Genomic DNA, 15,311 nt, shown 5'->3' with positions numbered 1-15,311 from the left:
GTCTTAAAAATAGAGCTACCATTTGATCCAGCAGTCCTACTATCGGTATCTACACAAAGGAAAAGAACTCAGTATATCAAAAAGAAACCTGCACTTGTATGCTTATCACAGCACTGTTTACAGTAGCAAAGATATGGAATCAATCCATCAACAGATGATTGGTTAAAGAAAATGTGTGTGTGTGTGTGTGTATGTATATATATGTATGTGTGTGTGTGTGTGTGTGTGTGTATATATATATATATATATGGAATGGAACACTACACTGCCATAAAAAAGAATGAGATCATGTCTTCTGCAGCAACATGGATGAAACTGGAGATCATTCTTTTAAGTGAAATAACTCTAAAACAGAAAGTCAAACACCACATGTTCTCACTTGTAAGTGGGAGCTAAATAATGTATACACATGGACACGGAGTGTGGAATAATAGACATTGGAGACTCAGAAGGGTGACAAGGTGGCAGGGGGTGAGGGATGAGAAATTACTTAATGGATATGATGTATATTATTAGGGTGATAGTTACACTAAAAGCCCAGACTTCACTACTAGGCAATCTATCCATGTAATAAAACTGCAATGTACCCCCTTAAATTTATTATTACTTTTAAAAAGGAGTGACTTTCCTGAAGCCTCTTAACCTCGAGTGTAGAGGACTATGACCGACATTCAGGTCCATCTGGTTCTTTCTGTGCAGCCTGGTGTCTTTCTGAATCCTTGTGTCCAGCCTAGGGCCAGGCTCCACGGGGCCATTGGGGAAGGTGGGTCAGTGTCTGGGCTTGGCTGCTGAGGCTGCTGGGCAGGACTCCTGGGGCAGCCTCCCGGCCCGGGGCTCAGTCCAGGATGCTAGGCTCACTTGGCTTGGTCCTTCTTGCTCTTCTGCGGTGAGAGGCACTGCCAGATCCCCCTGCAGACCATCTCATTGCCCAGGGCATAGTTGATGGCATTGATCGTGGGCACCATTTTGGCAATGAGGGCGGGCACCTGTTGTGGCAGAAAAGTCCAGAAAAGAAGCTTCAAAGCCACTGCTCCTCTCTCTGGTCCCACCTGGCGACCCCAGTCACCCCCACCTGCAGCTGCCAATCATTTAGTTCTGCAGCCTTGGAGACTTCCCTGACTAGTTGGCAGAGATTCATGGCTCATGGAACCCATGGAGTCATACTCTTGTCCAGACCCACCTGCTCCCAGCCTGGGCACCAATCTCCACCCCTAGTCACAGAGTCCTTATCTGCACCATCTGGCTGGCTGTCCCTGTCATCTCACATGAGGTTTGGGCAATGTCAAGCAGCAGCTGGGTATGACTCAGGGACGAGGTAGGGGATTAGGGAGGCAAACTAATGCTCTATGCATTGTGAGTATCCAAAGGAAGAAACACAGAGAGAAAGAGACTGACACACAGGCCATAAATCCAGAAAGTGAGATGAGGTGAGACAGAGACATAAAGACTGAGAGGGGTCTAGCTTTGGGTACTAGAAGTATCTGTACCATCTGCAGTTTGGGGGAGATGGAAGTCACGTCTGCGATGACTGCGTATAGATACAGGATGGCATAGGGGCCCCAGCCGAGCAGCAGCGTCCTTGCTGGCAGAGTGGTGTTCACCTGGGGAGACATTGTCGGAGGAGATGTCAGCTTGCTCCAGGTGGCCCACAGGCCCATGTGGCCGAGAAGACCAGGTCAGCACTCAGCAGGGCTGGGCAGCATGAACCAGGCTTCAGGAGGGAGCTGAGTCTGCAGGGGAACTTGATACCAGATAGGCCTCTTAAGACTGTGTGACCTTAAGCCTTTTATTTAAGCTTGCCTGACCTCAGTTGCTGTGTCTGTAAAATGGCCTGATAATACCTGACGTGGCTGGAGACCGAGACTGGGTGGATAATGAGCTTACTCCTGGGTTGTACTCTTTGTTTGTTTGTCAAATACAGACAGGGTCTCATTATATTTCCTAGGCTGGTCTCTAACTCCTGGGCTCAAGGGATCCTCCTCCTACGGCCTTCCAACGTGCTGGGATTACAGGCATGAGCCACTGTGCCTGGCCCGGGTCTGTGCTCTTTAAGAGGAATCCTGGGCTCTGTGACTGCGTGCTCAAGGGGCCCCAGGCTTGAGCTGCCCTCAGGCCTCAGTCCTAGAACCAACTCATCCACAGCTACAGCCACCTGGCGAGACCACCCTGTCTGGGCTCCCAATGTGAAATACAATCAGCGGGGAAGGGGCTTGTCCGGAGAGCTGGAGACGCTGGGGTGCCGCGTGGCGCCATGAGGGGGCGCAAGACTCGCGCTTTAATTTCAGCGGGAGCGGCCAGGTTCCTGCTCCCGTCAACACACACACACGCGAACGTGCAAATTCTGACGCTAAAGTTCTTGCCTGTTTTCTCCCTGACATGACTTTCTTTAACAAAGAGAACATATTTTCTTCCATCTTGAATTTTTAAAATATGTTGACCAAGAGACTTTTTTTTTTCTCTCTTAATTGGCCCTTATTTGGGGGTAGGGGGTGGGAAGGAGCTCAGCACTGCGGGGCCCTCCCGGGAGCCGAGGCCGTAAGACGTGGAATCCCCTGGAGAGGCTGTGCGGTCTCCGGAAGCCGCTTAGTTTGGGATGAGGTCCCTGGACCCCTGCGTGTGACCTTGACGATGCCCACCAGAGATAATGGTTTAAAGGCAACCCAGAAAAACGAGGAGATCATGGTGGCAGCCTTGTCTCCCGGCTGCCTGCGCCTCCAATAAATGTGAACTTTGCGCCTCCAGACAGGGTTTGGGACAGGCATCTCGGAGGACAGCCTGGAGGCGGCGCCTATGCTAGCAGCCAGCTGGGAGCCAGGGGACTGGATTCTGGTCCCAGCAAAGTCCTTTCTCTCCTTCTGACCTCGGGGGAGCATCGGGGCTGCAGCTAAAATAGATTTGCACAGTCCTTTTCCAATTTACAGTAAATAAATAAAGTGGCAGATGAAGTGACTAAAAAAAAAAAGAGTGTTTCTTTCATGCACTGTGATTGACCACATGCGTGGTGGAGTCCCAGACCTAGGTTTGAATCCAGGTATGTCGCTTTTGGTGAGTTGCTTAGTTAACCCCCATCTCAACCTCAATTTTTCAGTCCACAACACAGGGATAAGAAAACCTCCTTCTGGCCAGGTGCGGTGGCTCAAGCCTGTAATCCCAGCACTTTGGGAGGCGGAAATGGGTGGATCACCTGAGGTCAGGAGTTCAAGACCAGCCTGGCCAACAGATACAAAAATTAGCCAGGCATGGTGGTGGGTGCCTGTAATTCCAGCTACTAGGGAGGCTGAGTCAGGAGGATCGCTTGAACCTGGGAGACGGAGGTTGCAGTGAGCCGAGAATGCCATTGCACGCCAGCCTGGGCAACAGAGTAAGACCTTGTCTCAAAAGAAAAAAAGAAAAGAAAAGAAAAAGACTGGGCACAGCGGCTTATGCCTATAATCCCAACACTTTAGGAGGCAGAGGCGGATGGATCACCTGAGATCGGAAGTTTGAAACTAGCCTGACCAACATGGAGAAACCCCGTCTCTACCAAAAATACAAAATTAGCTGGGTGTGGTGGCACATGCCTATAATCCCAGGTACTCGGGAAGCTGAGGAAGGAGAATCGCTTGAACCCGGGAGGTGGAGGTTGCGGTGAGCCGAGATCGCGCCATTGCGCTCCAGCCTGGGCGACAAGAGCAAAACTCCGTCTCAAAAAACTAAAAAAAAAAAAGAAAGGAAACCTCCTTCCTCATAGAGTGGTTGCAAAGATGAAATAATATTAAGATCTGAATTTGTTCTAATCTTCGTTGCTTGTTAGGACTCCTTTGTTAGAGGTCATCCAGGTGACCAAGTAAAATAAAACCGTGGCAAGGGAATAGTAATGCAGAAATTTAAAAATGGCTGGGAGGGCTTATTTTGAAGTACTGTATTTCTTGGACAAATGTGCTTATAGGTTTGATTTTTATCTTTTGGACACCACCCTGTGACTGTGATTAAATTAAACATCTCAAAGCACTTTAAAAGCAGCATTCAAAAATACTGTAACTTTGTGCCAAACCTCAGATGCTTGGCAAGAGTTAAGTGGAACAGCACGGATGGTGTCCGGCAGGGAGCCCTGGTCGCCAGAGTTACCGGGTCTGGGTGAATCTGAGCAGTCCTGATCCTTGCTCCCCAGGCCTTAGCGATCTGAGCAAAGGGAGGGTGGTTTCCAGTTCTAACATCCTATGCTGTGCACAAGCTGGATTTTCTCTTGATCATTGAAAACGCAGAAAACCCCTGGTTGCTGTCTGTCACATTGTTCATATTCCCTGGTGTCCCTGAGTGGAACCGAGAAATTTCTGCTGCTCTTGAGGCAGGAGACTAGCAGAGGGAATTGGAGGTTAAAGGGCAGAATAAGCAGAAGCAGCAGCAAGGTGAAGAGACGGTGAGCAAGAAGCAAGACAAGAAACAGAAGTTGAGCAACCAAAACAAAAATAAGATTAAAAAGTGAGTAAGAAGCTCCCATGGCCGGCTAGATCTGGACCAAACCTGTCAGGAGCAGCTCCTCAGAGATGGGCATGCGCATTAGAGAGAAAAAGTATCCTTAAAATGACCCTGTATGGTAATAAGCTCATTAAAGCTCATGCATATATGGACTGTGTATCATGCATGTACTTAAGATTATGGGATGGAGGTGACAGGCAAGCACACAAGGTCCAAACTAACTAAGTAACCTATCAATCAAAAGGCAGACACTGGCTAGAGATTAGGCAGCCTTGGGAAGCGAAGAAGAATAAACATATAAAAGAACCCAAAATACACCAAACTGGTGCTGATCTCACTTCGCAGAGATCGGTCCACCCTCCCCTCTCTGAGAGTGTAATACTGTGCTGAATAAACTTTTGCTGCTTTGCTTTGCTGCAAAAGCAATAAACATTTGCTTTGCTGTTTGTGTGTGTCACATCCAATTCTTCGTTCGGGACACCAAGAGCCTAGGGCTGCGCCGCACCATCAGGTAACACTCAGGGAGGGGTCCTTACCTGGAGATGACCGCTCTTCCCCAGTTTCTGCTCCATGAGACTGTAGGATGTGATCGTGATGAAGAGGGGCATGGCGAAGTTGAAGAAGGACATGGTGAAGAGGAAGCTGGTGAAGTTTCTACAGGGAGAGCGGATGGAGGACTGGGGTCAGCTTTCAGGAGTGGCCAGCTGTCCTCAAGGACCCACTAGCTCTGCTCTCGATGATCGGATGTGGGGAAATGCTCCACTCAGACAAGTATTCAGTGTGATTGCTCCTGGGTCCCAGGTGCATTCCCTTTCGGAGCCAGGGAGCTACGAGGTCCCCCTAGAACCTGCCTTTAGAAGCCAGGGAGCTCCGAGGAGGAAGAGGCCTCTTTCTTGTTCAAGTGCTCAGCCCTGCTTTCCTGTTTGTCCCCCAAGCATGAAGAATGGGAAATTTTAGTTTGGGAAACATGTTCACCCAATGGTGGGGATGTCAGTGGACCAAGAGGAAGGAACATCCAAGGAGCATTCTAGGCCCAAAGGTTTTAAAAGGAGACTGGATAACAAGAAGATTGGATACTACGTCACTGAAGAAATGGTTGAAGGGACCACAGAAGAGCCTGGATTCCCAGGTAGTGGTCATGGGGAGGTGAAGGGAATGGTGGGAGTCCCAGGGAGCCAGATTCTCATTTTCTGAAGGGAAGACTATGTCACCTTGGAGCTGTACACCAGGGAGGGGCAGCTGGAAGGACTGGACCCTGGCTGGGGAGGGCCATGGAGGGACACTTGGACCAGGCCCAGCATTCTCAAAAAGGCATCACCTGGAAAGCCTGTCATCCAGTGCAAATGCCTCATGATTAAACACCATGGGTAAAGCAGATGAATGCAACGTGGCTCTAGTGGAAGCAAGAGGGGCTGGAGCCCATGTGATCATTCCTCAAGGCAGTTTCTAAAGGATCCCCCTAAGCCCTTGTCTCCCTGGAGCCGCCTGATGGGGCAGTACCAGAACACGAGCCCCATGAGGGTGGGGACCTTCATGCATTCGGTTCTATTTCTCCAGGGATTTCCTCATAGCGTATGCTCTGGGCATTCCCTCCCAGTGGAAGGACCATAATGTTCTTCGAATCTATTGTGCCAAGGGTATGGCACCCTCTAGAAACTGATGAGGTCAGAGCCATGATGGCCGACTGTGCTGAAGATGGGAAAGAGGTGGTGTGGCTTGGTGACTGTTATCACTGACACAAGCCAATGGCTCCCTGTATGATGTCTCTTTTTGGGTTCAACTCTGGATCCCAATTTTCATAGCATTCCCATCACCTGGCCAGTTTTCAGAACAGGATTTTTCCAGTCCCAATGTCTGCCTGCATGTGGGTATCATGATTAAGGAGTTGAGATTGTCTGGCAAACATTCACATTTCTCCATTTGGATTTTCAGCTGGAGCACCCTTGTCATAGGAGTTCGAAGCCAAGATTCCCATGGATAGGAGCCTCGAAGCTGCTCCTCCCACCTCACCTGTCCCCTTTGGAGTAGTCCAGGGTGCAGCATGTCCCCAGTGGCTCATAGTCATAGTGGCCCCAACCCAGGAGGGGCAAGGCTGCCCAGAAGGTAGAAGACAGCCACACGAAGAGCACCAGAGAGATGGCCGAGTTCCAGGCCAGCTGGCCACCTGCCCAGGACAGAGGAGGAAGAGGAGGTTGTGAGGGGGAGATGGCCTGGTAGAGTGAGAAAGAATGGACTTCCCTATCTTGAAGAGTGTCCCTTTGAGTGATCCACCCGCCTCAGTCTCCCATAGTGCTGGGATTACAGGATTGAGTCACCACATCCTGCCAGAAGGAGGTTTTCTTATCCCTGTGTCATGGTCTAAAAAATTGAGGCTGAGAAGGGGATTAACTAAGCAACTTACCAAAATGAGAACCTCAGCTCTGATGCCTAATAACTCAGGGCCTCAGGCAAGTGAAGAGCTTCTCTGAGCCCCAGTGTTCTCACCCATAAGGGGAATGATAATCTTTGCCTCAGAGGATTGTTATGAAGAATGAAATAGATAATGGATGGTGAAGGTCTCCAAATAGACACTATACCATCTTCTTCAGAGGACAGAGACAAGGAGGGAGTGGCAAAGAGACAGATGTGTTTTCAAAGCCAAGGTTCAGGAAGAAGCATGGGCAGGGGTTCAGGTGAGGGTCATAGGGGATGGAGGCAGAAGTCTGGACTTACCACCATCCTCAGCACTTGCTCAGAATCAGGCCACTGCCCCTGCTTCCAGGATACCCTCTGAGAATGCTTGACTCGGGGGTTGGGGCTCAATCTCAGTGTCAAAGGCAGAGGCTGGGTCCCAGCAGCATCTTTTGATGTGAACCAGTCATGCTGATTTGACCTCCTCTGATCCCTTCCCTGAAGCCCCGCTCTCTGCTGCAGTGTCATTGGGTCCTTCCCATCCAGTGGTTCCTCCTGGAACTAGCTTCAGGATGCACTTCACAGGTGCCCTCCTCTGTCTACTGTTTATTTGTCATACTCCTTTGTGTATAAGATCCCAGGGCAGAGGACAGGTCTCTAGGTGGGTTTTGATCAGGAGAGAAGAGCATATCTACAACTTCCCTCATCTGACACTTTGCTTCTACTGGTATGGCTCCAGATGGAGTTTGCTTGGATGTGACCTTCTGATATGAACTGAATGTTTATGTCCCCTCAAATTTATATGTTGAAGCCCTAATCCCTAGTGTGATGGCATTTGGAGGTGGGGCCTTTGGGATATAACTAGACCATAAGGGTGGAGCCCCCATGATGCAATTAGTGCCCTTATAAGAAGGGACACAATTAACTGGACGTGGTGCATGCGCCTGTAGTCCCAGCTACTCAGGAGGCTGAGATAGAGAATCACTTGAACCTAGAAGGTGGAGGCTGCAGTGTACTGAGATGGTGCCACTACATTCTAGCTTGGGCAATAGAGTGAGACTGTGTTTCAAAAAAATAAAATAAAAGAAGGAACACAAGAGTGACAATCTCTCTCTTTTTATGTGAGGACATGGCAAGAAGGTGAACATCTATAAACCAAGAAGCAAGCCCTCAACAAACCTGACCATGCTGACACCTTGAATTTGGACTTCCCAGCCTGAATAACTGAGAAATAAATTTCTATTGTTCAAGCCACCCAATCTATAGCGTTCTATTATAGGAGCCTGGGCAGACTAGGACACCTCCCACCCCAACTGTGGGCACAATAAATATGTGTGCATGGATAGGAAGACTCAATATAGTTAAGATGTCAGTTCTTCCAACCTTTTTAAAAAAATTTTTTTTGAGACAGAGTCTTCCTCTGTCACCCAGGCTGGAGTGCAGTGGCATGATCTCGGCTCACTGCAACTTCTGCCTCCCAGGTTCAAGCGATTCTCCTTCCTCAGCCTCTCAAGTAGCTGGAATTACAGGCTCATGCCGCTATGCCCAGCTAATTTTTGTATTTTTAGTAGAGATGGGGTTTCACCATGTTGGCCAGGCTGGTCTCGAACTCCTGACCTCAAGTGATTTGCCCACCTCAGCCTCCCAAAGTGTTGGGATTACAGGCCTGAGCCACTGTGCCTGGACTTTTCTTTTCTTCTTCTTGTTTTTGTTTGTTTGTTTGTTTTTGTTTTTGTTTTTGTTTTATTGAAGCATAGTCTCATTCTGTTGCCCAGGCTGGAGTGCAGTGGTGCCATCTCGGCTCACTGCAACCTCTGCCTTCCAGGTTCAAGCAATTCTCTGCAGGCACAATAATGAATACCTACCTGGACCCTTGTGCTGCCTCAGACTTACAGCTTTAGAAACAGATGGCCAAGGTGACATACCTACAACCACCCAGGGATGGAGTAGATGAATTCAGACCTCCTCATTCCCCTTTGCCTGCCTTCACACTGCTCTGCCATGCTCTCAGTATAGAAAGGGCTTTGATCTAAGGCCTCTGGCATAGGGATTAACTGTTCTATATTGAGGCAGAGAAGCCTGTTGCTGTCTGAGAAGGTGGTGTGTGTGTGTGTGTGTGTGTGTGTGTGTGTGTATAAGATGGTCCAAGGGATCACTGGGGCAGGGGCTGGGATGGAAGTAGTGGGAGAAACGCTTTGAGGCCAGGTGGACAGGAAGGCTAAACTATCGCCACTCAAAATGATGAGACCGATGGAAGTATTTTGGCCTGGAGAGACCCATGACGGGCAGTGACTTTGCAAGGAAGGGGGCTGTAAATGTGACTATGGCAAGGGAAGTTCTGTGGATTCCAAAGAGGCCATGCCATGGCTTGAGGCTGTGCTGGCCATAGACCTCACAGCAGCCTCTGTGCTGAGCAAATTCATAGCTCAGGGCTTGGAGATACCAGGTCATGCCCAATGTCAGCTCTGCCCTTAGTAGCTGTGTGACCCTAGGCAAGCTGCTTAACTTCTCTGTGCCTCTGCTTCCAAGGCTGTGAGCTGAGGGTTTGCTAGGAGGGTTAGCTGAGCCACAGCTCCCCAAAACATGTTTATGTACCCATGGTGGTGAACAGGGTTCTAGATGGTCTCTGAGTGAACAGGTTTTTATTTTAATTGTATTAAAATTATAAGAACATTAAACCTATGATTTCCCAGATGTTGTTTAGAATGAGCTTGAAGCAGGTGTTTACATTTTAAAAAATGAGTCACTTTTAAGAAAAAAAAAAAAATCAAGGAAAAACAGAGCAGTTTGCACACTGATATGGCCAGTTATGAAGATGGTATTTGACAATGCAGATTGGGAAATCCACAGCTGGACAGTTTTCATGAAGCCTCATGGAATGGTGGTGCCAGGGCACATGCCCAGCCACACACACACACACAGCCTCTCTGCACCTCCGTAGTACCTATCTGCAAGGGCATTTTCTGTATCCCTGATCTCATTTGATTTTCAAAATAAAACTCAGATTGGTTATTAAAATCATCTCAGCCAGGCGCAGTGGCTCACGCCTGTAATCCCAGCACTTTGGGAGGCTGAGACAGGTAGATCACGAGGTCAGGAGTTCAAGACCAGCCTGGCCAATATGGTGAAACCCCATGTCTACTAAAAATACAAAAATTAGCCAGGCGTGGTGGCACGTGCCTGTAGCCCCAGCTACTCGGCAGGCTGAGGCAGAAGAATTGCTTGAAACCAGGAGGCGGAGGTTGCAGTGAGCCGAGATCGCGCCACTGCACTCCAGCCTGGGCAAAAGAGCAATTCCGTCTCAAAAAGAAAAAAAAAATCATTTCACAGAGGAGGAGACTAAGGTTCAGAGAGGATCCCTGACTTGCCCAAGGTTGCAGTGATGGCAAGAGAGCCTCAACAGCTCTCCTGCACACTCTCCCACCCTCCCTCCTTTCCTGAAATGAGGGCCTACACATGATAGGCATGCACACTCACACCCACCCACACTTCCCTGCACTGGGAAACACGGAGCGGTAGCTAGTTCTGACTGCCCCACCCTGCCTCTTATCCTCTCCACACTGCATCGGTGTCCCTCCACTCGAGGAGCCCAGATACATACGGGTGCAGTAGTGGTGATAGCGCCCCCAGGCGATAGCTGCACTGCTGCAGATGCTGGCCAACGCTGTCACAAAGCCCTGGAAGCCATGAGCCTGGCAGCCGTCCGAGCCGTAGGGCCAGCGCCTGTGGGAGACACTGGGCACCAGTGACCCCTCTCCTCCGACCCTTTCCACCTCCCACACCTGCCAAATACAGACTGGAGTGTGCATTCCTGAATGTTGCCCTGATTCTCCAAAGAGGGCCTTAATATTGGTGTCTTTCCTATGAGGCGTTAGAGCTTAAGTAACTAGGCTGAAGGGGTGGAGCCCGATGCACACTCTCTATGCTTGGTGACTTTGACTGCACCACGGTTGGGCCATAGGCTCTCTCTGTGTGATCAGATCTCTCTGTCACAGGAGAGCTCATGCCTGTATTTGATAGGTGGGGAAACTGAGGTTCAAAGAGGCAAAGATACTGAAGCGAAGGTCACACAGAAGATGAAGGCAAAGTCAGAGGGGAGATCCCAGGCCTCCCCAGCCTAAAGGGCCAAACAAAGGTGGAAGCTTCAATTCACTGTGGGAGGAAGAATTCTCACTGATGCAGACCCCCCCAGCTGGTCAGCACGGAGCAGGCGCATCCAGGTGGGCTCCAGCCTCCGTCTGCAGTGTCCAAAACCAGAATGAGAATGTCCAGTCTGCTTCAGAAAACAATTTTATAAACACCTTCTGAAGCTGTGATGGAAGACCCTGGTTTGTATATAAGGAGGTGTTAGACGCTAGCCAAAACCCTGTTTGTTTTCACACTTTACTTAGAGTCCTAGGTATCAAGCATTATTTTAAGTTATTTACACATAATAGAAGTAAATACTTCCAACGAACTATATGAGTTAGGAAATAATATCCGATTTATGGAAGAAGTCCAGAACTAGAAATGCTGAATGAAGCCAGAATGCAAACCTAGGTTGCTTGGTTACAGAACCTATACCATTGATCTCTACAGCCGGCCATCTCTTTCATCAGGTTTCAGCAATCCCTGTCTTCCAGAAATCAGCTGTCATTCTTCCGAATCAACCTGGAATTCAGCCCATTTTAGCTTGCCCACCCTCCACCCTTGGCCAATTTTCTGTAGGTAGTAAAAATGCCCTTGGCCTGTCTGCCTGGGGCCCAGAGGTCAGGCCCCAGGCAGGACCTCAGGGCCTGTGGACTGGGGAGGGAGCTGGTACCGGAGAAGGCTGGATGTGGCTGCAATGAGGGCATTCAGGCTGATCCCACTGTCCGCAAGAGCCAAGCTCAGCACCAGCAGGTGGCAGGGAGTCCGCAGCTCCGGGGTCTTGCAGAAAGAGAAGATGGTCAGGGTATTGAGGCTGAGACCGGAGAGAGCTGAAACGAAGGGTGGGGGCTGGCATTGGGGCTGCTGAAGCCCATCTGGGGTCAGAACAGGGTGCGTGGGGTGGATGGAGCATCAGCAACCTCCCAGACAGACAAGAAAGACAATCAATATAGCGTAGCATGCTTCATGCTATAACGATCATAATCACGGACACCTGCTGGGCACTTAGCGCATACTAGGCACCAGGATAAGCATTTAATATGAGTCATCTCATTCAGTCTTCACCTGGATACTCTTCTCCATTTATAGCTGGGAAACTGAGGCTCAGAGACACTAGCTAACTTGCCCTAAGTACACAGCTAGTAAGTGGTGGAGCTGGAACTTGAATTCAGGCCTTTTGGATTTCAAAATGCCTTCTCCAAGGACTGTAGAGCAAAGTCAGAGAGCCTCCAAGGAGAAGAGTTGATGTTAGAGCTGGGAGCTGCCCAGGACACCAGGCAGGGAAGTGAGCGTGAAGGGGGAGTACTCTGGAAGCAGAGAGATCCGACCTTGAATTTTGGCTTGGTTGCCTCGCTCGCTGCTCCTTAAGCTCTCTGAGCCTCAGCTTCCCCCATCTAAAGTGAGGAACAGGAAAAAATCCCACCTTCAAAACTTTGAGAAGCACTTACCTGCAGGACAATGCATGGAAGAGCATTCCAGGAGGGAACAGCATGCGCAAAGACATGCTGTGGTACAGTGAGATGCCACCTTACTCCTACAAGAATGGCCATCATTAAAAAGTCAAAAAACAATAGATCGATGGCATGGATGTGGTAAAAAGGGAATGCTTATACACTGCTGGTGGGAATGTAAATTAATACAACCTCTATGGAAAAGAGTATAGAGATTCCGTAAGTAACTAAAAGTAGATCTGCCATTTAATCCAGCCAAAAACACACATGCACATCTATGTTTATTGCGGCCCAATTCACAATTGCAAAGATACGAAATCAATGTGAGTGCCCACTGACCAATGAATGGACAAAGAAAATGTGGTATATATACATCATGGAATAATACTCAGCCATAAAAAGAAATGAAATAATGTCTTATTACAGCAACTTGGATGGAGCTGGAGGCCATTATTCTAAGTGAAGTAACTCAGGAATGGAAAATCAAATACTGATTGTTCTCAGTTACAAGTGGGAGCTAAACCGTGAGTACGCAAAGGCATTCAGAGGACATAATGGACTTTGGAGACTGGAGAATGGGAAGGGTGGGAGAGGGGGTGGGATTAAAAAAACCTACATATTAGGTACAATGTACACTACTCGGGTGATGGGTGCACTGAAATCCCAGAATTTGCCATGATGTAATTCATCGATGTAAACAAAAATCACTTGTACCCCCAAAGCTATTGAAATTTTAAAAATATTTTAAAAATAAAATAAAATAAAAACCAAAGCATTATGTATATAATGACATTTCTAATCATCAAACATGAAACAAAAATGTAAATTTAAACCCATTCCAAAAAATAAAGTGGTAACATTTTATGGCATATTTGAGGACCCGGAGGGATGCTAGATTGGAGGGTTCTCAGGAAAGGGAGACACCGGCTGGGGCCACCAGACAGTCGTGTCCAGAGCCTTCTGGACCAATCAAATGACTGTCACTTCCTCTCCATTGTCAGTTCTCATTACAGACTGATGATTTCTCTGGGTCTGCTTTGAATCAAAGCTGCATTCTCCGTCAACTTAGCTCGGGCTGGCACAGATTCAGGATTGACACTGTCTCTAGCTCTGGCCTCAGTGAGCATCTTAGGGATTCTAGGTTGAGGTAGGTACCCTGCGGACCCAGGTTGCCTCCAGAGGGGAAGTGCTTAGGCTCATAGGAGTAGACACAGTGAAAATAGTGGTGGGGCTGGAGAGGATGGGAGAGAATGAATTTAAATACCCTGGAGTCTATTTAGGCTAGCACTTTATACCCATTATCCAATTTAATCTTTACAACCACCCATTGGGAATGTCAAGGCATTGAGGGCAGAGAGCTGAAGGGACTTGGTTCCAGTCACACAAGAGCAGGTGGCAGAGCTGTCTGTCCCCAGAGCCTTTCAGGGGACTGATCTTATGTGGGATTCTTAGCAGGATTTCTAAGGAGTGGATTAAATTTCCTCCCGAATGGAGGGTCATGAAAAGTCCTAAAGCCTGGCTCTTGATCATCTCCTGGGCAGATGTCCCCTCTCAAAGTCCCTCCCTCCCTGACCCTTGCCTGGCTTACTCTCTGCTGGACAGGCAGTGTGCTGCACCTCACAGGTTCAGCTGTCAGAACACCCCCTGAGTCCAGGCACAGAGGGGAAGGCAGTCAAGGGGACCCGACACCCAGCTGGGTTTGGGGACCTCGCCTCTCCTTGCCAGCTCCATATTGGTGGCCTGGGTCCTCAGAACCCACTGGGCCCCCACTGCACCCCAAGTTCTGCCTGGCTCACCTTCCACCAGCAGCACCATCCCCACAGCCAGCACCTCGAGCTCCCCAAAGCCGGTGGGCAGGGCACTGGTCTCAGCCATCCTCACTCTCCCTCCTGCCAGTGGCCCAGCTGTCTCTGGCTTCCCACAGCCAGGCCCTCCCTTTTAAAGGGCCATCCCATGTGCATGGAGGCACATGCAGGTTATTATGCTGGACCTTGGGCTCTTTCTGGATGCCTCCCCCCTGCAAATGGCCCTCTTGGTCCAAGCAGAAGGAACCCATTCACGAGTTGGACAATGTGGCCTTTGTGAAGCCAGAATGGAGCCCTGTCTCATTCATTTCAGCCCCATTGCACAGGATTAAGGTCGGGGAATCCGAATGGTGTGTGACTGAGAGCCTAATTGGAAAAGAGTTGCGTAACCAAGGGAGGGGAGCGGGAGGAGGGATCTGAGCCGCAGCTGTTCCTGACAAGCCCGGTGCCTGGGCGCCTGTGTCCTCAGGCTCACATGTGTGTACTCCAAAGCGCTGGGGAAAGGATGAAGTTTGGGAAGTCACCTGTTGTCAGAGGAAGAACCCCAGATGGGACCAGAGAATGGGTTTCTGGTTCTGAATCTGTCACTAACTAGTTATGTGCCTTGGAGTGGTACCACTAGACTCTTCGTTTACTTTTCTGCAATGTCAATATCTTTTGTCTGTGGCCTCTGTATAAGTCCCAGTTAGATATCGTGAATATAAACCTCAGGGCTGCATTTCCTGTCTCCCATAGAGCACTTGAGCCACACAAGCATAAAAAATCTCCTAGGACACTGTCTTAGAACAGAGGGGCTGCCGTCTTGTCAGTCTCCGCCCCGCAACCCACCCAGCCTTGCCGGCCCCGCTAAGAGCTTTGGCTGCTACAAATGACTTCCTGGTACACTGGCTCTTTATGCATTGTTATGCTCTGGCTCGTGATAAAATTTACACCAGGAAACACTAATCTAGGGCAACTTAATTCATTTTCAGATTAAGAAACCAAGCTCTAGAGCACTATCAGCAACATAGCTAATATTGAGCGAGGTCAGGCACTGTGCTAAGGGATCTTCTGATGAGTCCTACAAACAACTCCTTGA

At 49.1% G+C, this 15,311-nt stretch overlaps 1 protein-coding gene across 3 annotated transcripts; it reads right to left on the bottom strand.

The window, feature by feature from the left end:
* Positions 1 to 304: 304 nt before the first annotated feature.
* Positions 305 to 14,396, bottom strand: RGR (retinal G protein coupled receptor). Of its 3 annotated transcripts, none has more exons than XM_033208608.1 (7): positions 14,225 to 14,396; positions 11,651 to 11,807; positions 10,451 to 10,584; positions 6,469 to 6,622; positions 4,995 to 5,112; positions 1,488 to 1,601; positions 578 to 986 (listed from the first exon to the last, which is right to left on the bottom strand). In XM_033208608.1, the coding sequence occupies exons 1-7, from the start codon at positions 14,301 to 14,303 to the stop codon at positions 855 to 857; spliced, it is 888 nt and encodes a 295-aa protein (XP_033064499.1). In that variant the 5' UTR covers positions 14,304 to 14,396; the 3' UTR covers positions 578 to 854. The 3 variants fall into 3 exon arrangements, with proteins under 3 accessions (XP_033064502.1, XP_033064499.1, XP_033064500.1); XM_033208609.1 differs by having other exon boundaries at positions 10,451 to 10,572; XM_033208611.1 differs by lacking the exon at positions 1,488 to 1,601 and having other exon boundaries at positions 305 to 986; positions 10,451 to 10,572.
* Positions 14,397 to 15,311: the final 915 nt, after the last annotated feature.

Source organism: Trachypithecus francoisi, unplaced genomic scaffold, assembly GCF_009764315.1.
Source record: "Trachypithecus francoisi isolate TF-2019V2 unplaced genomic scaffold, Tfra_2.0 Lachesis_group9, whole genome shotgun sequence".
NCBI lineage: Eukaryota > Metazoa > Chordata > Mammalia > Primates > Cercopithecidae > Trachypithecus > Trachypithecus francoisi.
The sequence above is the reverse complement of the archived record's forward strand: the minus strand, read 5'-3'. Positions and strand labels throughout refer to the sequence as shown.

What these genes read in the sequence shown, in the direction of transcription:
- RGR (XM_033208608.1), bottom strand. Translation starts at nt 14,303, where the DNA reads ATGGCTGAGACCAGTGCCCTGCCCACCGGCTTTGGGGAGCTCGAGGTG. An exon ending in GATGGTGCTGCTGGTGGAAG is followed by an intron (nt 11,808 to 14,224) that starts GTGAGCCAGGCA and finishes CCTTCGTTTCAG; the next exon opens with CTCTCTCCGGTCTCAGCCTC. An exon ending in CTATCACCACTACTGCACCC is followed by an intron (nt 6,623 to 10,450) that starts GTATGTATCTGG and finishes TGTCCTGGGCAG; the next exon opens with GTGGCCAGCTGGCCTGGAAC.